Here is a 26,547-nt window from a genome sequence, read left to right as displayed (position 1 = left end):
CAGCCTCAAGATTTGTCTTTTGAATTCCTGCATCTCTACAAAAGCTACTAATTATGCTTCATTATATGCTTTTGGACTACAAAGCATAGCACATCTCTTGCAGTGAGTTGCCAGATGCATTCTCAATAAAAGTGAATGTAAAGGGTAGAAAAGGTTACTGTTGCTCATTCCAATTAAAATAATGTTACTGCTGCTGTACTGTTTACTGTATTACTAATTGTTTGTCACAATAATCGCTGCTTATCGCCAGTACAGCTTATGTTGATTAGCGATAAGCCTGTAATCTTTCACTGTTTAAAGTACATATCCTACTATACTATACTAACAGCCTTAGGAAAGACCGCATTGCTTGACAGGGAATTGGTTAATTTACCTTGGGCCAGTTTTCGCGCCTTACCAGCGCCTTAAAATCAAGCCTATGGATTACATCCTATGGTGACAAGCACACAATTAAAGTGTCTTTTCAGCCCAATTAGTCTCTGTAGTGCATGGAGTTAGTAGCGTGTTTTTTTTCAGCTACCCTACACACGCTTAATTTATTTTTTTTCTCATCTTTCTCTAGAATTTAGCGTGTTCCTAAGCAGTAGCCACAACAAGCTTAACCTACTAGCTGCTGAGTACTCCACTTCTCTTCCGAGCACTATCAAAGTCCGCACGCATACCCTTTTATGCTCGGATTCCTTTGTCCAGAACAGCAAAGAAACTCCTTTAAGGATCTTTGTCATGTTTGATGGGCTTTATGTAGCTGTTGTATTCTTCCACCATATGTCTAACTATTGGTCCTAATTGTAAAAACTTATAAGGCATCCTGGACCACCTCGCTCCCAAAGCAACTGATTTCATACACTAACAGGTAGCGGTGCCTACCTAAATTAGAAAACACCACGGTAGAGTAATCCTCAGGTAAATGGGCTGCAATTAACCTTGAAAAGGGGAACATAATAACTGCATTTAATACTCCAACAGGAACGCTCACTATTGTGTTGTGATCATGTGTAGTCTCTGTTGTATGAACTGCTTTCTCACTTTTCCTTGAAAAATTGAATGCAGTAACATTGATTAATCCTTAACAGGTACGTAGACTATTGTGTAGCGCTTGGTGTAAAATGCGATAGTTTTAACTGCTACTTGTCCCTCCCTCAATATCCAGCTCCAACTACTTGGCCAAGCAAATTCAGTCGCTTAATGAATAATACAATCTCTTTATATAGATATATGCTAGCAGCACAATATACCCATGATGTTTTTTTTTTAACCTCCTCTGCTCAGCTGTACTTACATCCAGTGTTTTAGTTTAAGTAGAGCTTTATCACAGGTCGGTCTGCTTTAATTTAAATGCTTAAGTTAGTAGTCCATGATTGCTTAATTTACCTCTACTGCTTAATTGTTTGTATATCTAGTGTTTCTATTCTATTGAGGTTACCATTGACTTGCTCTGCATGCTATAAAGTGCTTAGTTTAAACTCGTTAGTTAGCTCATAGATATAGGAATCATCTGATCTAGCTGTTGCTCCTATACAGTAAAGATATTTTTTGTCTGTTGTTGCCTGCACTACTTCCGATAAGAACTGTGGCTGAATTTGACTGTATTCCTAGAAAAGTGATTAATGTATTTATAGTAGAGCTTTATCAAGGTTTTGTTTGCCCTATATCTAAATCATCTCCTTCTCCCCTCTTTTCCCAGCTGTATCACCTCCTGACCACTTCTAGGTCTGGGATCTTGCACCCTAACTAGGACTGCTGCCTCCTACCCTACTCTAGGGAACAAAGCCAACCCACTTTTGGGAGCCTTCTTTTGGAAAGATAAAATAAAGTACGTTCTACAGTTCCTGCAATTTTTAAATAACATTTGTAAGCTTCTCACTCAGTGTAACTGTAAAACCCAAAGCCAGGTCAGCCAGCAGCCAAACCTTGCTTCTCACAACCAACGGACCAAAGACTCCCATTAGTATCCCCAGCAACCTGCCTCACGCTGTAAGCTGTAAGCCCTGTAAGTAGCCACGGTTGCAGTACCTGCTGTGGCCACAAGGTGGCTCCCTTCTCCTAGGGATATTTCCCTCTGTAAACAATTTCTACCCAGTAAACTCTCTTTATCTTACCCTCTGTTAGCCCCTTCTTGCTCCACCGCCTCTACTTTCTCTACTACTTCTAGCATTAACTCACTCCTAACTCTCGCCATCAAACAAACTAATATCCCCTTGGTTTACTCACCTGTACTATTAGCACTTCACTGATTGTTTCACCTGAATCTCTTCTTCTTTGGCTCTTCCCGCTCCGTTCGCCCTTCGGGCTCACTCCGCTCCCCTACCCTACCCCCAATTCCCACCCACCCCCAGGGGTCCTACATTTATCTCACATGTAGGCACACCCCTTTCCAATCCACTCCAATCAAATCCCTAACATCTCAAACTAAACAACCCTCTTTGTCAAAACCACACCCACCAATTTAACAAAACTACCTCCTCCCCTATCTTAACACTATACCTACTACATCATAGCCCTACCTTCTCCCCTACCTTCCCAGTGTACTACTACCCTACACCACACCTTCAAACTATATCTCACTTCTCTGCAAACCTCCATTCAAACCAAGATGCCCATATTAACCGTCCATCCACTACTGAAAATACTTATCTCCCTTTTACTATTATATTCTCTTGTAACTACTTACATCCTAACCTCCTATGAATACTCCCTGAATGTTTCTCTTTCACTTCACTCAAAATACACCTCTACACCTGCAACATCTTTATCCCCAGCCTTCTTACACTCACCCTCACAACCCATATACCTACTAGCTAAATACCACAGACTAGTACACTGCAAGTTACAAAAAATTAAATCCAAGAAAACATTTGACTCTCTCTATAAACTTACCCAACAAAAACATTTCACACTCCTCCACTTACTATTAGATGGAGATATTCACCCCAATCCAGGCCCACATCATAATAAAACCAAAACACAACAAAACCAAACCAAACCTTTATCTCTCTCATTCTCTAAACCCTCCAACTCACTTTCCATTGCCCATCTCAATATACGTAGTATTTGTAACAAAATTAGTCAACTCCATGCCCTTTTAGAAACCCAGCAATTTGATATTTTATGCCTAATGGAAACTTGGCTGAAGCCTTCAATTAAAGACATTGAAATTACCCCACCTGGTTATAACATTATTAGACTAGATCACTCTACCAGAAAGGGAGGAGGAGTAGCTATTCTGTATAAAACAAAACTCCAAATTATTCCTCTAGACCTGACTCTTACTCAAGACGATAATGCTGAAATAATTACCTCTAAACTTCAAGTCAATACTACTAAATCCATAAACCTCATTTGTGCATATCTCCCTCCTGGAAATAATATCAACACCCTTGAACATATCCTTAACCAACTCTCTACCAAACTCCCTCAAGAAACACTAGTCTTAGGAGACTTTAACATAGATTGGCATTCCTGTAACAGTGCTAACCCCACTTCCCATATCAACCTTTTTGGCTTCAAACAACTCATAAATAGTCCCACCAGAACCAATAAAACAAACAATACGGAAACCACCTTAGACTGGATTCTTACTAATACCCCCTTGCAAACCTACCAATCAGGCACCTTTCCTGATGACCTTAGTGATCACTCTCTAACCTATATCATTAGATGCAAAACTAACCTAACCTTACCTACCACTTTCAGAACTCTACATTCAAAAAAACAATTTAACCCTGTTCAGTTTCAAGCTGAACTTTCACAGTGTAATTGGGCCTCACTAAAACATCTCCCACTGAACGAAGCAGCGGAATACTTCAATTCATCATTCCTATCTATCCTAGATCAACATGCCCCAAGTCATACCATTAGAACCAAAACTAAAACAGCGCCCTGGCTAACCATGAATACTAAGCAAAAAATCATCCTCAGAAATAAATCATGGGATAAATGGCGATCTACTAAAAACCAAACTGACCACCAAAACTTTAGAGAGCTTAGAAACAGTACCAAAAAAGCCATTCTGACAGATAAAAAGAACTATTACTTTCAACTACAGAAAACCACCAAAAAGGAACCTAAAAAATGTTGGTACAGTATTAATAATCTTCTAACCCCAGGCCAAGCAATTACACCCAACCCTCAAGATTCTGACTCTGACAATCTCACACAAATAGCCAATGACTTTAATTCTTTCTTCACTAATTCCATACAAACTCTAGCAAACCACCTATCTCCTGACACTTCTAAACTACTCTCACCTACTTTAAAAAACACTCTTCCTCCCCTTCACCTACAACCTGTATCTACCTCCTATATCCAATCTCTAATCCAAAAACTTAAACCTACCACCCCATCTGCAGACAAGCTTCCTGCAGAATTCCTGCAAATAGCAGCAAAAGCCATTGCTTACCCTATCTCTATCCTAATAAATAGATCTATAAAAGAAGGTATTTTCCCTGCGATCTGGAAGATATCCCACATCATTCCCCTACACAAAGGAGGCAAGTCTAATGACTTTTCGTCCCATAGCACTTCTATCTCCCTTAGCCAAAATCATGGAAAAATGTATACACAAACAACTACTTAACCATCTCCTCCATAATAACCTACTTGCTAACACTCAACATGGATTTAGACCTTCCCACAGTACTACCACAGCTTTACTCTCCTTTACCAACACCATCAACTATAACCGTAACAATAATAAACTTACATCTTCTCTATTCATAGACCTATCAAAAGCCTTTGATATGGTTAATCATATACTTCTTCTGCACACACTAAAATCTCTTGCACTGGATCCCTCTTCCTTAACCTGGTTTACTTCTTATCTAGAAAACCGTCACCAGGCAGTACTCTGGAAAAATTCACTATCTGCTCTCCTTCCTATCTCTTTAGGAGTACCTCAAGGGTCTATCCTAGGCCCACTTCTATTTTCCATCTTTATTAACGACCTCCAATCAGCTATCCCTAACACTACCTGCATAAAATATGCAGATGATTCCACTATAATTTGCACTGCTTCCTCTCAAACAGAACTCCAGTCTCTTACACAAAAAGCCTTTTCAACTGTTGAACAGTGGTTCTCTGACTGCTGTCTACTCCTTAACCCTAAGAAAACCAAATTGTTACTATTTTCACCTACCCGTAAATCTACTTCTATAAACTTCTCTATTACTTCCACTGATAACACTCAAATTTCTCCTGATTCTTCAACAAAACTTCTAGGTGTTACTATTGACAATAATCTTAACTATGATTGTCACATCAACAACACAATAAAAGCAGTTAATAAAAAGATTGGATCCCTGTACAGAATCAAACCCTTCCTTACACCTGAAGCCCGGACCACCTTATCTCTACCCTTCTATATGCTTCCCCTATTTTCACTAATCTCTCTAAAAGTAACCTTAAGAAACTTACTACATCTTACCATAATATTGCTCGATTTGCCACAGGATCTCAGTTTAGAACCCACCACTGTCTAAACTTAAAACAACTAGACTGGCTTGAACTTCCTAACAAGCTCATTTATCAACAACTCTTAATAGCTCACAAAATTCTATATCAACCATCTAAAACACCAGTTCTCAGTAATCTCTTGACTCCCTATAACAACCTGAAACAACTACGTTCTTCAGACAAACTACTAGTTAATAGTACCAAAACTATTAATTCTGCAGGTAATTGCCTTTTTTCCAACTCAGTTGGCAAAATATGGAACAACCTTCCATCAAATATCTCCTCTTTGGCCACTCTTTCACTCTTTTAAGAAACAACTGCAAACACATCTTAATAAATTCTGGCTTTGCTCTTGTACCAACCCTGACTAACCTACCTTCTTCATTTCCTCTACCACAATTCTTCCTTCTCTGCTATGAAATCCTGACTGACTTCCTCTGACATAATATCTTTGTAGATATTACTGATCTCATATATGTTGTATTAAAAAAAAAAAAAAAAAAAAAAAAAAAAAAATTATATTGTCTACCATTTTTTCAAACAATGTATTGATACACTGTATGATTAGATACTATCAAATTTCGTATTGAAAGTCGTTAACCATTTACTCGAATATTTTCTTGTTTTGAATATTTTTTTACTCTTAGATGTGTATTACCTATACTAAAATCTTCTTATCCTTTATGCTTAATGCTTTTGTTTTATGTGTATTTGTATTCTCTAATCTTGTTTTAACCAATGGAGCTTTTCTCCCCGGGCCTCCACTGAAAATGAACATTGATCCAGCTGGACTAGCCCGGTCAACAAATGTAAAATAAAAATAAAATAAATAAAATAAGTCAGTTTTCAATGGGAGATTTTTTTTTGCTTAGCAAACGGCTGCTAATGCTTTTACTGTAAAGTCTGTAATAAAAGTTTTAAATCAAATGCAAATCTCTATAGTCACTGTAACAGTAAAGCAAAAAATATATTACCCACTGATAGGTTAGAACTGGATTTTATGGTAAATGAATGGTGTTTTATGGTAGTTGGGAAAAGCCTGCCAAGTAATGGAGTATTGATATATGTTGGGGGCCCTAGTCATTACCCTGCCTAGGGCATCATTTGATCACAATCCAGCTATGGCTGTTGCAGTGTTGCTTCAAATTTGACAGCAAATTTGAAAAACACAGCAATGGTCATTCGATTAGAAAAGGTAATTTTATATTTCAGACCCAAACAGGCAGTACTAAAGATGTTCAGATTTAGATTGTTTCACATGCTAATGACATAATGTTCAAGATGTTAGAAATATACAAACCAAGAGCAATACAAGCTGATTTTAGAAAGAGAACAGACTGCCAACATCTTACTTTTGCTTTGTTGACTATTTTACCACCTTTTACTGTGTTGACCATACTAAACTGTGACACGATCTTAGAGAAATGGGCATACTAAGTCACCTTATTTGCCTCCTAAGGAGTCAGTGTGATGAACAAGAAGCAGCAGTTAGAACCAAATATATATAAAAACAGACTGGTTCAAGACTGGAAAATGAGTGCAACAAGGTGTATTTGCCACCATTCTTTGTGAGCCAAATATATCATGTGAAATGTTATTTGTCACCATACTTAATTTATGAGCTGAATACATCATGTGAAATGTTGGTTTTGACTAATCAGAGACACTTGACTAAAAATTGTCTGGTAAAATGTAACTACATCTTTCTAAACTTAAGTCATTTATCAGTTCATTCTCTAAGTAACATATCAAATAATCTCTGTAAATATTGTATACACAAGGCTGTGTAAATATTGTATATATGCTGTCTTTGGAAAAATAGAAGTCATGTTGACAGTACTTCCTCCTTCTCTGTAACCTTTGAACTTACCGTTTTCATTGCGCTGTTCCTTAAAAATAATTTATTATGTCATTTTTGAGGAAATCCTGTTGTATATTGTGATACGCCATCCTGCAGTCAGCTTTTTTTTATAGTACTGTACTGAAAGTATTTGCACAATTACTGTCTATACTGTTAAATGTTATTGCTATGTTATTAACTGATAATGCTCAGGTCATGGCTGAAAAGGGTCAGCAGGCCAGCTCACCTGTCTAGTTATCAAATGAAAAAAATAAATAACAATAAATAAATAAAAACAGTTTTACAAACAGATAGGGAAGATGAGATGGTGACAAATTTTGTTTTCCTGGTTCAAAAATCTGTGTAGAAGGAGAGTGCAGTCACACATTTGAAGTATGCTTGCTCTTTGAAAGAAAGGCAGTGGCAAATTTGGATGTGATTTTAAAGAGCAAAGATATCACATTCTAACAAATGTCTGTAGAGTAGGATTCATACTGATTCATTAACAGCAATCAGTCTGATGGTTGTTAGTGTGAATCCACATCACAGAAAGATACATTCAGCAATTAACATTTTTTGTTTGTTTTTCGTTTGCAAAGTGCAAATCTCTTTGCTCTACCTATGTACGGGAGACTTCCACACCAACCAGTTTATATATAACTTCATGGTCAAACAATAGTACTTAAATGGCAACTTCAACGATTGTTGAAAGTTGCTTTCAGCAATGTAGATTCATATTAATGTCAGTTTGACTAATTGCCATCAGTGCAACAAAGCTACAGTTTGTCAGTAACAGCATATGGCTACGAAAAATGAACTATACATAAGGCTGTGCATTAGAAAATTGCTGATTTTGACCTGTGGAGTTATAGGAAACTTTTAAGAATTTTACAGATATGAGGAAGATCATATCAGTTATTACTTAAGGAAACAAATCCAGATTGATCACTTGAAGGTTTGACAGTAAAATTAAAACTCAAACTACTTTGGCCACATAATGAAAATACAAGATTTGGTAGAGATGATACGGTTGGTGGGAAAGATCAAAAGCAAATGAAGAAGGGCAAAGCAGAGGCTAAGATGGACAAACAGCATTACTGAAGCAATAAATATGAATATGCAATCACCTGAAGTAGTTACTGGCTTAAAAGCCTAGTGTGTTAGGGTTCTTGAGGTCATGAAGAGTTGGACTTAATTAAATGACTAAGCAGCAAAAATTGGCATAATTTCTTCACAGAACAAAGAAATTCATATGAGTACTTACCTGAGCAAATGCCACAAAAAGAAGTTGTTCATGAGTGTACTTGAGTCCAGGCAATGGGTGTTCTGGTCCATGCTCTCGCACCCACTTTTGGTATGCCTGAAGGAGGACAGAACACAAATAAAAATATCATTGACTAACAGACATTCTGTTCCTAGTTATAGACTCTAGTATAAAGTCAGTTTATCCTGGGAGTAGAAAACAAAATAAAACAAAACAAAATGAAATTAACAGAGATGACTCTCAGCTGTAGTGGTGAGATTATATTAGTACATAATGAACATATCAGAGCATTAAGACAACCCTCAACAACATACAGACAGTATGAACACAATATATACAGTTTATCAGAAGATGCACATTAAGCCTGCCAAAGAACAGAAATTGCACTAGAGCCCACAGTTTCCTTTTAATTAAGGTTAGCAACATTTAGTTACAGCAAGATGGAAAAACAAGGGATCTTTAGAATGTGGCCAAAACTACAAGGATGAAAGAGTAATGCATGGATGAAAACATACAAGCAGAATGTATTGCTGTACCTACTATTAGTACTAATTTACAATGCTAGTGTACTGTATAGGAGAAATGGTGGCATGATTTTCAATAAACATGGTACACTTTGAATTATTATGAAATGCAATATGCCCCACTGCATACTTACTAGGCTTGCTGATTAAATTTATAAATGAATGGATAATGAAAATGGATAAATCTAAAGGTACAACATGTAAGCACCAGTGACAGCAATGGAAAATAAATGCATGATGGAAGGCTTAAGGATGCAGGCTTCTGAAGGTTCATCTGCTTGATTTGAAGCTTGTCAGCGACTGGCCTTCGAGACTCTTGTTTAAATTAATGCTAAGATATTTTCTACTTCTCTTACATTTATGATCTGGATTATTTTTTACAAAAATGTAACAACTGACTTCTGATTGTAAAAGGAAACATATATACTTATGCCACAAACATAGAATCTGTTGTGTAATGCAGCTGACATTTTTAACTATTATTGTTATTCATTTTTAGTTGCAGATTCCCCAGAGATAGAGCAAATGTACAGAGTTTCAAACAAAACTGAATCAGGCATTGTCTTGTAAGCCAGGCAGAGGTTATCTCCAAGTAATCTATAAGAAAGAGAATATAATGACAATGTCCAAACCCTTTCTCAATAGTAAAGGTTTCCTAGTCCTAAATGTTTTTTTTTCTGATAAGGAATCATTTTACCTGTTGAAGCTGTTTCATGAGTACTAACTGAAGGCTGTAATATGAAGCATTGCATTCAGAGTTGAGATAAATTGGTAAAATGATCCCCTGATGGCCTTGATAATTGAATGGAACATTGGATGTGACTTTCTGACTTTGGTAGTTACTCACTTGTCAGTGTCTAAACAGTTGTATTTCATTATCCCTACATTTTTTGACAGTGTAATTTTATGACTTGTTCATTTATTTTGCAATCATAATTTATGCCCTTGTTAGCCTAGTCTCAAACTGCCACAGTTATCGATATTAAAGGTAAGGTCATAATACTACAGCTTTGCATTTCTTGTACATCATTTTTGAGAACTTCAGCACATTTTACTGAAGCAATTATGCTAACCCACTTTCTAGTCATCATCACACATGGTTATCTACATCCTACTTCTCACTTTTACAGCTAGAAAAATAGTCTAAAATGAAGAGTCTCAGTTCACAGTCCTGTGGTACACCTACTGTAAACTCCATGTAAATAGTCAGGTAATTACACCCCCCAAACTACCTTCTTGTATATTTCTTGCATTCTGCCCTGTACACAACATATGGAGTGTCATCTAATACTTTTAATGTGTCAGTTATTTCTTTAACTGGAATAGTCACAACTACCTTAGCAAGTTCAAGATAAGCAAAGTGTGTTTTCATTTCTTCATAAAGTACTGTTGATGACTTTTCAAAGAATGACATGATTCAAAAGTCAAGATCTCTCTTTGACACATACTGTGAAACATATAATGAAGCAGGTCTCGAAGGTAATTTTGAATAAGCTCTATTATGACCCTTTCCAGGTTTTACATATTAATTTTATTTTTTATTTGTTATCTGCGTATACAATATTAATAGTACATACTTACAAACAACAGTATTCAGCAAACAATTATAAGGAACATCAGAACAAAAGCCAACTTATTCATTTACTGCTGATAAGTGGAGGAGTCCACTAACCTTTGTCAGCTATGACCTGCCCCCCCCCCCATGGGCAATAGTTTAGAAGATAAATATACATTATTAGTTTACAAATTACAACATTATAACACATTAGTACTAGTGAAATACATTCCAAACCTTATGAAGCAAAACAGACACCACAAAGTGGTTGTTTTATCTATTAGTAAAGACATTTAACCAGCATCAGGGAAGCATTTACAAATGATACAGTATTTTGCCTTCATATAGTTCCAGAGGCAAGTACTGTTAGTAAGGAAGAAAGGAAAAAATAATAAATTTAGCATATTTGCATGTATACAATATTGTCTCCTTTGATTTAAGTTTACAATATTTTGTCAGAGAAAAGGGGTCTAGGCTTTAATGTTTAGGAGGTAGTGAGGGGAGATAATTAATCTACCACTTGTTTCTGAAGCAGAATCATTTACAGTTCCTGTAGGTGTTCAATACATTTTTCTTCTGAAAATCATGTAATTTGTTACTTAGGAAGTATTTTGAGATGAATGGTTCCAGTTTGAGGGAACAGTTTTACTAAAGCTTCATTCGTCAATACCCAGATTGAAATGTGGACAAACAAATGTTAAAGAACTGGTGTCTAGACTGACAAGACAGTAAGAGCAGTGTTTTTTTTGTTTTTATTTGTAAATTTCACCTTAAAGAAGGACAGTAGTGTCCATGTAGAACTTAGGAGGACAGTGTGGACAGGAGGAGTGTGAATGAAGCAGGGCTGGGTAGGCAGCCGTCTTTAGTCGGACACAGTGATGATTCATTCATTCATTCAGTCATTGTTAGTTACAGTATAAATTGCAATTTGGGTGTTATGGTTTCTTCTTAAGTCATATGTGAAGTCTATTAAAAATACCATATTTGTTCATACTTAGGCAGATGGGACTCAAATTATTTGGGGCTAATTTGATCCCTCTTTGTAAACTGATGCCACTAATACCCATTGTCATACATCAGGGGCATATCTAAATGCTATCTTTTTACTTAACATGACTAAAAGAAGTGTACAATGATTCCTTATAGAAAACTACCAGTTATGTTGTTAGGTCACACAGAACTTAATTTTTTTTCTTCACTGTGGTAACACTCATCACTTCTGTACTTCTACAATGGATATCTTTTTTTGTCTTTGCTTACTGTGAAAGACTGCAGAATTTTCTTTTCTGTAGTGTCATTTACTGTGATATTTACCTAGGTGGCAACTTCATAGTTTTCTGATAACATGTTACATTCACAAATTTTCTTGTTTAGTTTTCTGATATAATTAAGAATACCTTATTATTGTTTTTAACCTTTGAGATCAGCCTGGATTTGTAGTCAGACATGGAATATTTGATAAGAGAAATGAATCTACTTTTTTTTTTGTGATATGGGTAATATTTGAGACCTATGCGGTAACTTGTCTGGAGAATATGAGTGTGGGCTGGTAGACAGATAAAGAACCTAATGGATAAGACAGGAATGAGAAAAGGTTATGGCTGTGGCAGGTAAATAAATATGTAGGCAGGTGAAACTCAGTATGCAGTAAGTAGAAATGCTTATTCATCTAGTTGCTCTGCTAACGTGTTTACTTGCTAAATAGCTGTATGAATATATGGGTTGAATACCTAGCTGACTAAATGGTTATCTGGATTAATGGATCAACAGATAGATGCATGGGGTCGGATGTAAATTAATTTTTCTTATTATACTGTTATATGGTATCTTCCAATACCTTGTTATTCAGAGATTATGTAAAAGCTAATCAACTAAAACTGAGTGATGAGCTGTCTAAATTCAAATGCCTTTTTCACCTCAAGAATTCCACTGCTTAGGCAAAATCCTTCACCGCCAAATTCTATGCACATGTAAACAGCTAGATAGATGTATCTGTCCCCCTCAGAAATACATATAATGCCAAATTCAAAGACAAACCCTTATGGTACAACCCAAATATAAACAGGCTTTATAAGAAAAGAAAGAAAAAAATAATTGCATGTAAAATAAATTTAACACCCTATTATGCCAAAAACACTTTGGCTAAACTAAACAATGAACTCTGGACCCTGACCAAATCAAACTCGGCCAAATATAAGGTAAAAATAGCCTCCGAGGTGAAAGATAGCCACAAACACTTCTTTAATTACGTTAAAGATTTCAGAAACAATGCCTAGCACTGTGCAAAGCTAATAGTAAATGATATCACATACTCAGACCCAGAGGAATTAGCCAATCTAACAAACAAATGTTCATACTTTACCCCTCCCTCCCCTCCAATATTTCCAGATCACATACCCACACCTTCCCCCAATCTCCTAAGAACAAATTCTCAAGATGCTATCTGGAAGACTATGGAGAACATCATTATGGAATTCATTAATGAGGATATAAATAACCTACAGGCACTCGACCCAACCCATTCATTTAATTCATCAAGGGCAGGTCCTGCTTATTTAATCTGGGGGGTCTACTTTAAGCTCTCGAAAGCAGTAAAACCTGAATCCGAATCATGCGACAAGGAAAGAGCGAAACGCGAATGCGTTGAACAAATGAAACTGCGAAAGGGGAAATATCGAAATTGCATAGTTGGCCCATCTGCGGTATAGCTCCGTAAGGTAAGTTCATAGGTAGGTAGGTACTAGGCTATCGGCCCTGGGGCCTATACAAGCCTGGCCAAAAAGGTACCCTGGCTTTTGCCACCCAAGAAAATTATTTTCCTGTGCCACTGTCGAGCAGAGCCACAGAGGTGATCCCCGGGGTGAATTTCCTATTTCCCATCCAATCATCAAGATTTTTCTTGAAGAGTGCTAATGAGGAGCTTTGTTTGATATAGATAGGTAGTTTATTCCAGAGTATGGGAAGTCTCTGGGACAGGAATCTATCCCTCCGGCATGTTCTGTTTATTGTGGTGACAAGGTTTAGGTTCCTAGAGCATGTAGCTTGGAGGGATTGGGATTTCTTTAAGTGGAGCATGTCCAACAGCTCTGGGTTTGGCATAGCTTTGTATGTTATACAGAGATCACCTCTGTGTAGGTGATATGCGACGGAGTAAAGCTGGCATTTTTTGAGACGGTCTGCATAGGGCATCTGTTTGAGGCTGGTAATCCTCTTTGTGAGGTATTTCTGTGGCCTTTCCAACTGTTGTAGATGTCTTGTGAGGTACATACCAAAAGTGGCATTGTACTCTATAATCGGTCTAATGAGTGATGAGTAGAGGGGAACCATGAGCTCTTTTTTCCCAGAGGAGAAACCTTTTGTGATGAGGTGTGCCACGTAGAAGGATTTCCTAACTACTGTGGCGATGTGATTATCAAAGGAGAGACTACTGTCCACCTGTGTCCCAAGGTCTCTTATCACACTTTCGGTGTTAAGTATAGTACCGCCTATGTTGTAGTTCATGGGTACAGAGTTTTTACCAAAGGGGATAACAATGCACTTTTTGGCATTGAGCTTCAGGCCATGGCTTTGACACCAGGCATCTGTCTCAGTGAGCCCCCTTTTGTAGGATGTCCACAACGTTAGGAGTTTCGATTATGGCTCCTAGTTTGCAGTCATCTGCAAACTTCGTTAGCCAAAGACCTTCTGTGTTAGCCTGTACTTCAGAGAAGTAGATACCAAACAGGAGAGGACCCAGGGTCCTGTGGTACTCCACTTGTCACTGGTCTGAAGTCGGATTTGGAGTCTGCTACTTTCACAGTGTGGGTTCTGTCAGTCAGCCAGTTGGCAACCCATCTTGTGACATAGGGATTTATACCTAGTTTAGTGAGTTTAGCTATAATTCCAGAGTACGGGATGGTGTTGAAAGCCTTGGCAAGATCTAGATAGGCTGTGTGAACCACCTTATCCTTGTCTATGGCTTTGGTGACTGCTTCAAAGAAGTCTATCAGGTTTAGGAGACATGATCTGCCTTTTAAAAACCCGAAATGGGTGGGGTCCAGAGTTTGGAGATTACCAATGTCTTTGTTTATAAGTTCCATGATGATGCGTTCCATGGCCTTGCAGACCAGGCTAATAGGGCGGTAGTTCCCGGGGTCCATGGTGGCACCCCCCTTGTGGAGTGGGAAAACTGTTGCTGTGCGCCATTCAGCAGGCACAAAGCCTGAGGTGAGGCTATGACTGAACATGGAACTTAGGTGGGGTGCCTGTTCGTTCTGTAGTTCGTGTATAACGCAGCCTGGATGTTGTCTGGTCCCATGGATGCTGTGTTCTTGGCTTTGGAGAGTGTGGCTTTTACCTGTGCAGTCATGATTACAGGAACTTTGCATTCTTTCATTATAGAGATGGGCTCTTTAGGTGGTGAGGGGCGGTAAAGTTAGCACTGAACCTATCTGCCAGGATGGTGGCAATATCAGTTGGGTCTGCATATTTAGTGCCATTGTGCTGTAACTCAGGGCAGATCTGACTGTTGCCATTGAGATTCTTGACATAGCTATAGAATGTTTTGTGGTTGTCTTTAGAATCAGTGGCAATTTTGTTTCGTAACTAGCTTTGGAGGATTTTATCAGGGATCGCAGCTTCTTACTGAGGCTGACCAGAGAGCTCCTCCACTCATGGGATTTTACTCTCTTTTGCAACAGTTTCTTCTTTCTGTTGTACAGTTTGTTTATGGCAGGGGACCACTAGATTGGCTTCCTTTTTTTGGAGGATAGTGTCTTGGTTCTGTTTGGGATAGCACGATCCATGCACACATGTAAGTGCTTATAAAGTGCAATTGTGTAGGATTCAGTAGTCGTAACTGTATTGTCCATCTGCATGGGTGTCATGAAGTTCACCACTTCTGTCTTAAGAAGCATGAAGTTGGCTTTGGAGAACTTTTTTACCATGGTTTCCTTAATGGGGGGTGTGGGCAGGGTGTGGATATCTAGGGTAATTAGCTTATGGTCGGATCGGACCAATGAGGCATTGACTTCAGGTGTGGAACACCGGTCACTCATGTTGGTAATGACTAGATCTAGGATATTGTTGCCCCTGGTGGGGGTGTGGATAAGTTGATCCAGGGCATTGGAGTTTATGAATTCCATAAAGCGTTGAGCGAAGGAGTTGGTACATGAGTAGTTTTCCCAGTTAATGGTGGGGTAGTTGAAATCGTCCATTATTAGGGTGTTTGATTGAACCCTAATATTTTCCAGTACATCAAGAAAAGAGGAGTGGGAATCCTGGGGCATGGTGGATGATCTGTAGCAAGCTACAATTTGGATTGCAGTTTTGCCCAGAGTTAGTTGCAATTGGATAACCTCGGCTGCATTATGCTGAGCAACTAGCCTGGAGGTGTGGATATCCTTAATGAATATGGACACACCTCTGCTTTTGATGTTCCGGTCCAGGTTACATGGCCAAAAAGTGTGGTATGAGTTATAGCCTGGTAGTGCAGGGGTGCTCTCTGGCGCCTTGAACCAGGTCTCAGTCACTGCACAGATATTGATGTTCTCCATTTTAAGGAGTGCCTCGAGTGAGTGCATTTTGAGATTTAGACTTCTAGCATTGAGTAGCATCACCCTCAGTTTTTGCTTGCCTGTTCCTGTTACGGTGGTGAATTTGTCATTTGAACTTTGCCTAAAAAAGGCACTATAGGGGCGGCAAGAACCTTAGCCAGTATCCAGAATCCCAGGGGTGACAGGTGCAGGTCATCTCTGGCAAAGCATCGTGGTCTGTCGACCATGTCATCCCAGGCAGACAGATACCGGATCCCTTTAGAATGGCACCAGAAGCTTAGCCAATTGTTGAAGTCAATCATTTTGTACTGCGGCATCATTCTGGGTGATGGCAGAATGCTACTCAGGGCTAGGGTCATACCTGCCTGGGCTACAAGATCGGAGAGCTCTTCCATGTCTCTTTTCATGTAGTCCAGGGAGGTATGTCTCAGGTCGTTCACAATGGCAGTCATATTTGTACTTGTTGTGGTGTGACCTGAGTGCATGGGTTATGTGGCAGATTCTGGCACCCGACAGGCAGCTGACAGTAACCTTCTCCTTGTTTAGCCTGGTGAGTGGGACATCAGTGTGCCTGACTATAAAGTCACCTATGACTAGTGTGTTGGGTACGTTGTTTTGCCTTATTGACTGTGGTTGAAAGGCACACTGAGTCTACGGGCTATGTGTCATTTGGGTTGTGTTGGGGGGGGGGTGGAGGTTGCTTGCATTTCTGCTTTGGAGGTCTCTGTTGCTTGAGCAGATTATTATTGAGAGCCTCCGCAAATGTTTTTGTGTTTCTATGTGTGGATTTTGGTGGTGTAGATTTAGTGAGACTATGTGATGAGTGTGGTGTGGTGCAAAGTGTTTACCTTCTCCTCTTGACTGTCAAGTTCAGTCTTGACTGGAGAGAGCTTTACCTCCAGTTTGGCTAGATAAGTGCATCTCTCACAGGTTGTAGTGTTGGGTAGTAGGAGGAGAGGGTTGTCTGTGTACGAGGCAATTTCTACATTGCCCCAAGATGCCCAGATTCTTCAGATAGACAGGAGAGAACACTGGGAGCTGACCCTTGGATATGCCTGAATAAAAAAAAAATTCCTCTAGATAAGTGAGGAAAGTGAGTACAAGAGCAGTTTTTCTCTAAGCAAGTGAGGAAAGTAAGTACCAAAACTGTTTTCCTTTAGGTAATGAGGAAGGTTGAGTGCTGTAGTAATTAGTAGGTTATTTAGTGCTTACAAGTTCTGAACAAGTGCTGATCACGAATAAGCAAATTCAAGTGCTAAAACTAAGAATCTGTATCTGGACTAAACTAGTTACAGGAAAGTGGGGAAACAAGTGCAAATGTGGGCTTTTAAATCAGAAAGCTGAGAGACATGGAAAAACTGCCCAAACGGCCAATAACTACAATTTCTGGGACATTACCACTCCCACTGATAAGCTAGAAGGCTTCCCTCCAACACAGAAAGCTTGGGGGGGGGGGCTCAGAAGCTTACATACAGTCCTGGATACAGCAAATCGGAATCTGGACTACATTAGTTACAGGAAAGGTATTTATTTATATATATATATATATATATATATATATATATATATATATATATATACAGAAAAGTAGCTAAAACAGCAGTCAAAACAATTCAAATGCAGTGCATGCTAACACACTTGAGTATGTAGCAATGTTAGATCAAACAGTTTAAAAAATGCAATTAATTTAAAAATGACTAAAAAGAAGTGCCGAAGGAGTCTATTAGGTAGAATGAGGTAAAGAGATGGGATTGGGGGGAGTATCCCAGATCAAATCTACAGTGGGGGAGGGCAACTACAAAAGCCTCCAAATTTAAACAACAACACAGGAATAGCGAGGGTGGATAAGGGAAAACCAGCTCCTTCAGCAGAGATCTGAAAAACTATACATTGAAGCAAAAATAACAGTGCACAACTCTGAAGTCAGCCATCAGTAATATAAAATTAGTCAAACAACAATTACCAGTACAAAACTCTGAAGTGCCAGAAAAATATACTCAGCTCTGTATATCTCCAGATAGTTTGAAGAGCACTCTGTCAGGACACAGGAAGGCTCCAGCAATGATATGCAGTGTGTGATAGTTACGGACCTTAGGGTTAGGGAGGGGTTAAGGATAGTGCATAGACAGTTGTGCATGTGGGGTTAGTGTAGGGTTAGCAGTAGGATTTTGGTGCTTTAATTTAGGGTTAGAAGTAGAGATTTGGTTAGTGTATGTATTTTTTTTATTGTGTTTGGGTAGGTAGTGTGTTGTGGGTGGTGGGTTGGCCCAACTATGACGGTCCGAGGTTTACATTTTTGCACTTTAGTACATTCGACGTATCCGCGGTTCACTCTTTATGTGTCATGCAATTCGGATTCGGGTTTCGAGGGTCAAGCCACGCTGCTTCGCAAGGGACGGCTTGCACCTGTCAACCCTGGGCTTCCGGATATTGGCAAAGGCTCTTGCCACCCCCATAGTGCCTTTTTTAGGCAAGGCTCAAATTTTAAACCTACCACCCTAGAACACAAAAAAGGAAAAAAACTAAGGGTAATGCTGCTCAATGCCAGAAGTCCCAACCTCAAGATGCACGCACTCGAGGCCCTTCTCAGTATGGAGAACATCGATGTCTGTGCTGTGACTGAAACCTGGTTCAAGGCTCGCGAGAGCACCCCGGCACTATCAGGCTTTACCTCATATCATGCGTTCCGGCCCCAAAATCCGGACAACACCAAGAAAGGAGGGGGGGGGTGTCTATATTCATCAAGAACACCCACACCTCAAGGTTGGTGGCAACGCACGATGCATCGGAGACCATCCAGGTGCAATTAACCATAGGCAAGACTGCTCTGCAATTTGTAGCATGTTACAGGCCACCCTCTCAATCTCAGGAACCGCACATAGCTTTCCTGAAAACACTGGAGGGGATAAATGTATCTCCAAACACCATCATACTAGGGGATTTCAACTACCCGAATATAGACTGGGATCACTACTCAAGCCCCAACACTCTAGCCCAAAGGTTCCTAGAGTTCATAAACTCAAATGCCATGGAACAACTAGTCACCATCCCCACAAGAGGAGATAACATACTAGATCTCATCATCACGAACATGGGGTCACAATGTTCAACACCGGAAGTATACCCCTCACTGGTGAGATCAGACCATAAACTAAACTCACTGGAAGTCCACATCCCGCCCCCACCTGAGATAAAAAAGACCACAGTGAAGAACTTCTCAAAAGCCGACTTCACACTTCTAAAGACTAGTGTGGTCTCTTTTAAGGCCCCCGAGACTGCGGAAACCATTACTCAAGCTGCTGAATCACTTACAAATGCCTTCTACCAGCACCTACAGGACTGCATGGATCAGGCAATCCCAAACAAAACAAAGACTCTTTGTACCAAAGGCAAGCATCCAGTCTGGTGGACCCCAGCCATAAACAAGCACTACAACAAAAGGAGGAAGCTACTACAAGATAGAGCAAAATCCTTAAAAGGGAAAACACCCTTGATCATTATAAGTAAAAAACTAAGATCTCTCATAAAATCATTCAAGGCAAATTTTGAGAGAAAAGTCGCTAAGGACTCAAAGGACAATCATAAGGCCTTCTTTAGCTATGTTAGAAACCTGGGAGGAAACTCCCAGATATGCTCAGAATTAGTTCAAAATGATGTAAAAATTACTGAACCTACAGACATTGCCAACATACTGGCTGACAGGTTCAATGCAAACTTCTCCCCCCCCCCAAAAGGTGAGATATCTATACCAGAGAATTATAGCCCCCCAAACATCTCTAACGCTCAGGTGAGAACTGATCTCTCCAAGGCAAAAAACACAGCATCCATGGGACCAGATGGTGTCCCCGGATGTGTGCTCCACGAACTCAATGAGGAATTAAACCCGCAGTTAGGGCAGCTGTTTAATCTTAGCCTCACCTCAGGATACGTGCCTAAGGAGTGACGTACGGCAACTGTGGTCCCACTTCACAAAGGCGGTGCCTCCACCGACCCGGGAAATTACCGTCCCATCAGCTTGACAAGCTTGATCTGCAAAGCTATGGAGAGGATCATAATGGAACTCATAAATAAAGACATAGGAGACTTGCAGACTTTGGATCCGACCCAGTTTGGCTTTATCAAGGGCAGATCATGCCTTTTAAACCTGGTTGACTTTTTCAAAACAGTCACCAAGGCCATTGACGAGGGAAAGGCAGTCCACACAGCCTACCTCGACCTGGCAAAGGCTTTCGACACAATACCCCACTCAGGTATCATTGAAAAACTCATCAGCTTAAATGTAAACCCATACGTCACAAGATGGGTTGCAAACTGGCTAAGTGACAGAACCCACAGGGTCAGAGTTGCTGGCGCCATGTCAGACTCAAAGCCTGTCACAAGTGGTGTCCCACAGGACTCAGTCCTGGGCCCTCTCCTGTTCGGCATCTACTTTTCAGAAGTACAAGCAAACACAGGAGGATTATGGCTGACAAAATTTGCAGATGACTGCAAACTGGGCGCCATAGTTGAGAACACATCTGACACAGATATCCTTCAGAAGGGTCTTATAGAAACGGATAACTGGTGCCAGAGCCATGGCCTAAAGTTAAACGCCAAAAAATGCATAGTCATACCCTTCGGGAAAAACAAGGTTACCCCTAGCTACCATATAGGCGGCAACACACTAAGCACAGAAGAGGTTATCAGGGATCTGGGTACCCAGGTTGACAGTAACCTTTCATTTGACACTCACGTTGCCAAAGTAGTTAGGAAGGCCTTCTACATTGCCCACCTGATCATGAAGGGATTCACATCTAGATCAAGGGAAGTCATCGTCCCCCTGTACTCATCACTCATCAGACCAATGATTGAGTACAATTCCCCATTCGGAATGTATCTGACACGACACCTGCAGCAACTGGAAAGCCCCCAAAAGTTCCTCACCAAAAGGATAAAGGGTCTCAAAAATATGTCCTATGCTGCCCGACTGAAGGAACTTCAGCTCTATTCAGTCGCTTACCGTCTGCTCAGAGGTGACCTGTGCCTGACATACAAGGCCATGTCCAACTCAGAATTGATGAACATGCTTCACCTCAAAAAATCTAGATCCCTCAGAACTACAAGGGTGGGAGACTTAAACCTTGACACGGTTATTAATAGGACATGCTGGAGGGACAGATTCATCACCCAGAGACTCCCTATGCTGTGGAACAAAATCCCGGTACATGTGAGGCAGAGCACCTCGCTGGCTTTGTTCAAGAGAAATCTTGACCAATGGATGGGAGATCGCAGATATACCCCAGGGATTATCTCAGTGTCACTGCTTGACAGAGGCACAGCAAAATAATGGGCATAGTATCCTCCAAACTAAAGGGGTGGCGAAAGCCACAAAACTCTGGGCTAGGCTTATAAATGCCCTTGAGCAGATAGCCTAGTATGAACCTATGAACCTATAACGTAGACCCTAATCTGGTCACCTTCTCTGAAAAAGTTAATGAAGCAAGGGAGAGGGCAAAACAGTACAAGCTACATATTTAGTTCTCACAGAGGGGTTTGACACCGTCCCACACTCATGTATCTCAGATAAACTCTCCCAGCTAAATGTCAAACTTGATGTAACTCCTTGGATAGCAAAGTAGCTCACAAATAAAATCCTGGCGTACAGGGTCAGATCCACCTCCTCCAAAAGACCTGTCACTAATGGTGTATCTCAGGGGTCAGTGCTTGGGTCACTTTTTTTGGGGATTTATTTCTTGGAGGTCAAAGCTAGTGTTAAGGGTTTGTGGATGACCAGTTTGCAGATTAATGCATACTTAGTGCCATTGTAAATTCCTCCATTGGGAACTAGGATCCTCCAAGAGGATCTGTTGTAACCATAGACTGAAACTAAATGACAAAATGTCATACAGCAAGAATAACTTGCCTTGTAACTAACACTTTGATAATACTCCCCTGAAAATTGATACTGTAGTTAGGGATCTGGTAATCTATGTCAAGAATGAACTGTCATTTGATCACCATGTATCCACTGTTGTAAGGAAGTCCTTTTTACTGCACAGATTATATAAAGATATTGCATCCAGATCCAGGAATATAATGCTGCTTTCGGTATGTACCTGTTCAAAGACTTGTCATAACTGGAATGACCACAATACTTTCTCACTACAAGGAAATCAAGGGCAAAATTATAAAAACTATGAAGATCATCTCAAAGTCTTGTTTCTCTCCTTACTACCATACAGTCTACATGAGGCAACCTCTGCCTTGCATATTATAAATACCTACTCAAGGGATCTATCCGATTTGCAAAATAAATAGAATATGATGGAGAGATAAGTCTGTATCATAGAGAATACTATCTATATGGAACCATCTTCTGCTTCACACAAAGCAGAGAACTTCTCTTACTCCATCCAACCGTACGTTTGGATGAATGACTGTGTAACCACAAATTCATCCCTCAAGGAAAGGGAAACATGTTACTGTCCCAACATATCCTTGTTCAACCCATCTATGGCTTATTCATAGGTAAACTAGAAGAGAATGTAAGGCTAGGCTTATTAGGATCCTAACAAATTAATAGTTTAGTAATCTGTGAATCTATGAACCTATAGGAGATGGATGAATGGATGGATATAGACAGAAGCATATATAGTAAATAGCAGGGAATGGCCCCCTGGCCCACAGATCTGCACAGAACTTATGACTGTATGTCACTTGTATGATTAATAGTTAGTGGCAAGATCATTTGGTGGCTATGAGACAGGTAGGAGTGCTGATGACATGATTTCCTGGACATAAGCTACACGAATGAATGAAAGTAAGGCTTCAATAAATGACAAGTAGCTGTAATTTATGGTTCTGTGCTAATAAGTATGAAAAAATAGAGTAATTTGTAAGTAGTGATTTGATGAAGTAATATAAGCAGAGTTAAAAATGTAATCATACAGACCAGACCAGATGGATGATTCACTGAAAGACTTTTTTATTTTGTATTATTTGGTTTTAAAACAATAAATCAACAAATCAATTACAAAACAAATAACAATTGACACAGGTCCACAGCTGAGCAATACATCAAAGTTATACATCAACAACAATTAATATTTTTCAAGCAAGTCTAAGTTTAAGCAAATATTTATATGAATGTGTAATATTAGAAGTTCTCATCTTTATAGTATGTAATTCACTACTGCAAACACTTTTGCCATACTAATAAATTGAACTCTACAGGGGGTAACCACCTTTCCAATTTTTAGTAATTACTTTCTGGGCTATAGCAAGAATGGACTAAAGAAGAGGCACTTGGGTTTTGGAATTATCTCAGAAATTGGAGCATTAAATAAAACTAAAGACTTAGAAATATTACATCTATCTGACCACAGAGCTTGAATCATTATTCATGTCCTTCCAGAAAGGTGAGATGACTTTATATTCATATACCATATGTGTCCAGTCAGCTGTTATTTCAGAATCACATCTCCAGCATTTAATCATATTTGATTTATACATAATTGTAATTTTGTTAGGAGTAACAAAAGCTCTGTGTAAAATTTCCAAGTGAAGAATTTCCAGTATAATGTAGATGTAGTTTTATCTGTATTTTTTAATATTAATGTCTTATAGTTTTCAGAGAAGTCTTTATTGTTAATTTTTGTGGAGTAGTTCCAATAGGAATTGTCTGAATATGTGAAATCTAACTTAAGAATTTTATAAATTTGTGACAAACATGATTTATTTTCCATTGTATTATTATTAATATTTATTAAAAATTCCAATAATTAGTAGAATTTCTTATCTAGGTTTATATATATATATATATATATATATATATATATATATATATTCTACTTCTGAATCTCAAAATACTGAAATATTGAATTTCAGTATCTCGAGACCAGAATATCGAAAGTGCAGTTGTTCAAAAATGCATATTGTCAAATCTGCAGTAGTTGTGGTGCGGTCTGTTCTGCATAGTATGCTGTGCTTTTAAGGTTTAGTGGTTCCTGGGTTGTAAACATGGTGGCCGATGTGTGGTTATGTTCAGAGATTCAAAAAATTTTGTAATGTGTAAGGGTTTTGGGTAGAAATGTAGTTTGTTTAGTTTTGGGGAAGTTTTGGGAGTAGGTTGGGGTAGGTATGTGAGAGAGTGTGTAAGTGTTAAAAGTGGTGATTCTTGTACATGGAGTGTGTGTGTTTCTCATGGGTATAAGTATGACAGTGTGCAATGGGAGTGTAGGGTGCATAACAGTAGGTTTGTTGTTTTTTTTCCTGGTAGTGCAACCTCGGATTTGGCATATATAATTAATGGGGGTATGGGGAGTGCAGGGGGGGTTTGCCCCTCTGGTTAAACATAGAGTAGTGTTAAGTGTTTTGACTTTGTTTTTGTGTTTTATATTGGGGGAGGGTCGGGTCTTTACTTGTGGTCCTTTATTTTCAATATTTTGAACAAAAGAGTTGTGATTTTTCGTTTTTATGGAAGTTTGATATTCTGATCTTGAGTTACTGAAATTCAGTATTTCAGTGTTTCGAGATTTAGAAGTAGAACCATATATATATATAGGTTCAATACTAAATATTGAAATTCCACAACCCGAGACTCTGAATACAGAAACCCAGAATCTCAAAATAAAAAAAAAAAAATAACTATGACACAAAACCAACAGCAATAACGTTTATGCAGGAGCCAAGCATCCCTGCACTGCCCATGAGAGGCGCCACAATCCCCTGCAACTTAAATATACCAACTCCGAGATCGCACTACAGTGGGGAGAATGGCAAAGTTCCCATTCTGCACTGTACAGTAATCTCCATTCACTGTTTTCAAGATTCTGCAATCTTGAGATTCTGGGCATAGGTAGAGTCTCAGGATTGTGGAATTTCGATATTTAGTAGTGAACCCATATATATATATATATATATATATATATATATATATATATATATACATGTGTGTGTGTGTGTGTGTGTGTGTGTGTGTATATGTGTGTGTACTCCATATGTTCAAAATTTTGGAACATCAAAAACCTCTGTATATCGAAGACCAAAATATTGAAATTATTAATTTGTTTAGGTATAGGTAGATTAATTCTGTTAGCTAAAAAATACATGAACATCTTATAGTTCACACCTGAAAGTGAAATGAGTCTATGTGACGAGCGCTTTGTAGGATCCTTACCTTGTTTTAATATAGGTAATATAAGGGAATAATTCCATGATGGAAGGACTTCAGCAATTGTTTTTATTTCTTTATAGTGTTATAATTTCTTTGATATGATTTAGTTTATTCATTTTCTTTGATCTAAGAACAAGTTTATGCAAGCTGAAAGGGTTTACTGAGCATGCCTAAAGTTTAAGTTTTTCCAGGTTTATTGAAACTTCATGATTTAGAATTTCAACATATTTTAAATCTAAGTCTTTATGTTCAGACTGTCTGATAATGTCACATGGTTTTAGATTTCACTTTAGTGTATCTATTTTGGCCTGTAGTGTATTCAGTTCTTTGCCTCACTCTCTAGTTTTACTAATATATCAGCTTGTAACGCTTCCATTTAAGTAAGCATTTAATGAATCCCACAGGACAATTTCAATTACGTCACCATTCATGTTTATTTCTAGGAAATGTTTGATCTCTACCATACCAGTCCTTGAGTCCTTTTATTTTAATAATGTACGCTGGTAATCTCTTGTGATGTATTATTCAGTTTTTAAAATAATATAAAGATTATAGCCTTATGGTCCGATAATGGATATGAAACTATTAACACTTCTCTGATATGTGATAAGAGATTATTTGAAACAAAAATTTTATAAATATTTGTTTGTGTTCCATATCTGTATGAAACAGGTAAATTGAAGTGAGTTTGTTTTCCTTAGCTCATATATATCCTTCAAATTCATTAGACTGGCACAATTCATTAAGTGTTTGTCTGTAGATGTGATTCTCAGCTTTCTATCTGCAGTGGAATATTTGTCTGTTAAAATACAATTAAAATCACCAGCCATTACGACTTCACCTTTCATGCAATAATAGGCTGTAGTATCTAAGCAATTTTTTGCATCTATAGCTCCATCCCCTGGAATTCAAAGAGAGTTCATCAATGTATATAGTTCTCTCTTCCATTCAATTATAACAATGCTTAACATACAATTTTTATCACCACAGGTATCTTTTACTTTAGGCATTACTGGTGAGTTTTTTCCGTAAGAATGAGGGAGCTTCTTCTTTTAGCTCAAAACTAGAACCTGCTAACACCAAATAATTCTTTAATGAAAGTTTAGGTACATTTTTATTGAATAAATGTATTTCCTGTAGAAATACTATTTGAGACTTATGTAACTGCAAGGATTTAAACAGACTCCCCCTTCTATAGTGGATTATTTAATCCATTAATAATAAC

At 38.7% G+C, this 26,547-nt stretch overlaps 1 protein-coding gene across 2 annotated transcripts in view; it reads right to left on the bottom strand.

Annotated features, from left to right (window-relative positions):
- The window catches only part of ECEL1 (endothelin converting enzyme like 1), a 2,857,191-nt gene that overhangs the window by 393,422 nt on the left and 2,437,222 nt on the right, over window positions 1-26,547 (bottom strand). For both annotated transcript variants that reach the window (XM_044070676.1, XM_044070677.1), the window contains one exon: window positions 8,556-8,651. In XM_044070676.1, coding sequence (XP_043926611.1) covers window positions 8,556-8,651 — 96 coding nt within the window. The remainder of the gene's footprint in view (window positions 1-8,555; window positions 8,652-26,547) is intronic.

Source organism: Protopterus annectens, chromosome 4.part1 (assembly GCF_019279795.1).
Source record: "Protopterus annectens isolate FY-2018-M chromosome 4.part1, PAN1.0, whole genome shotgun sequence".
Classification (NCBI taxonomy): domain Eukaryota; kingdom Metazoa; phylum Chordata; order Ceratodontiformes; family Protopteridae; genus Protopterus; species Protopterus annectens.
Note: the sequence above shows the minus strand (reverse complement) of the source record. Positions and strands in the feature narration are given on the sequence as shown.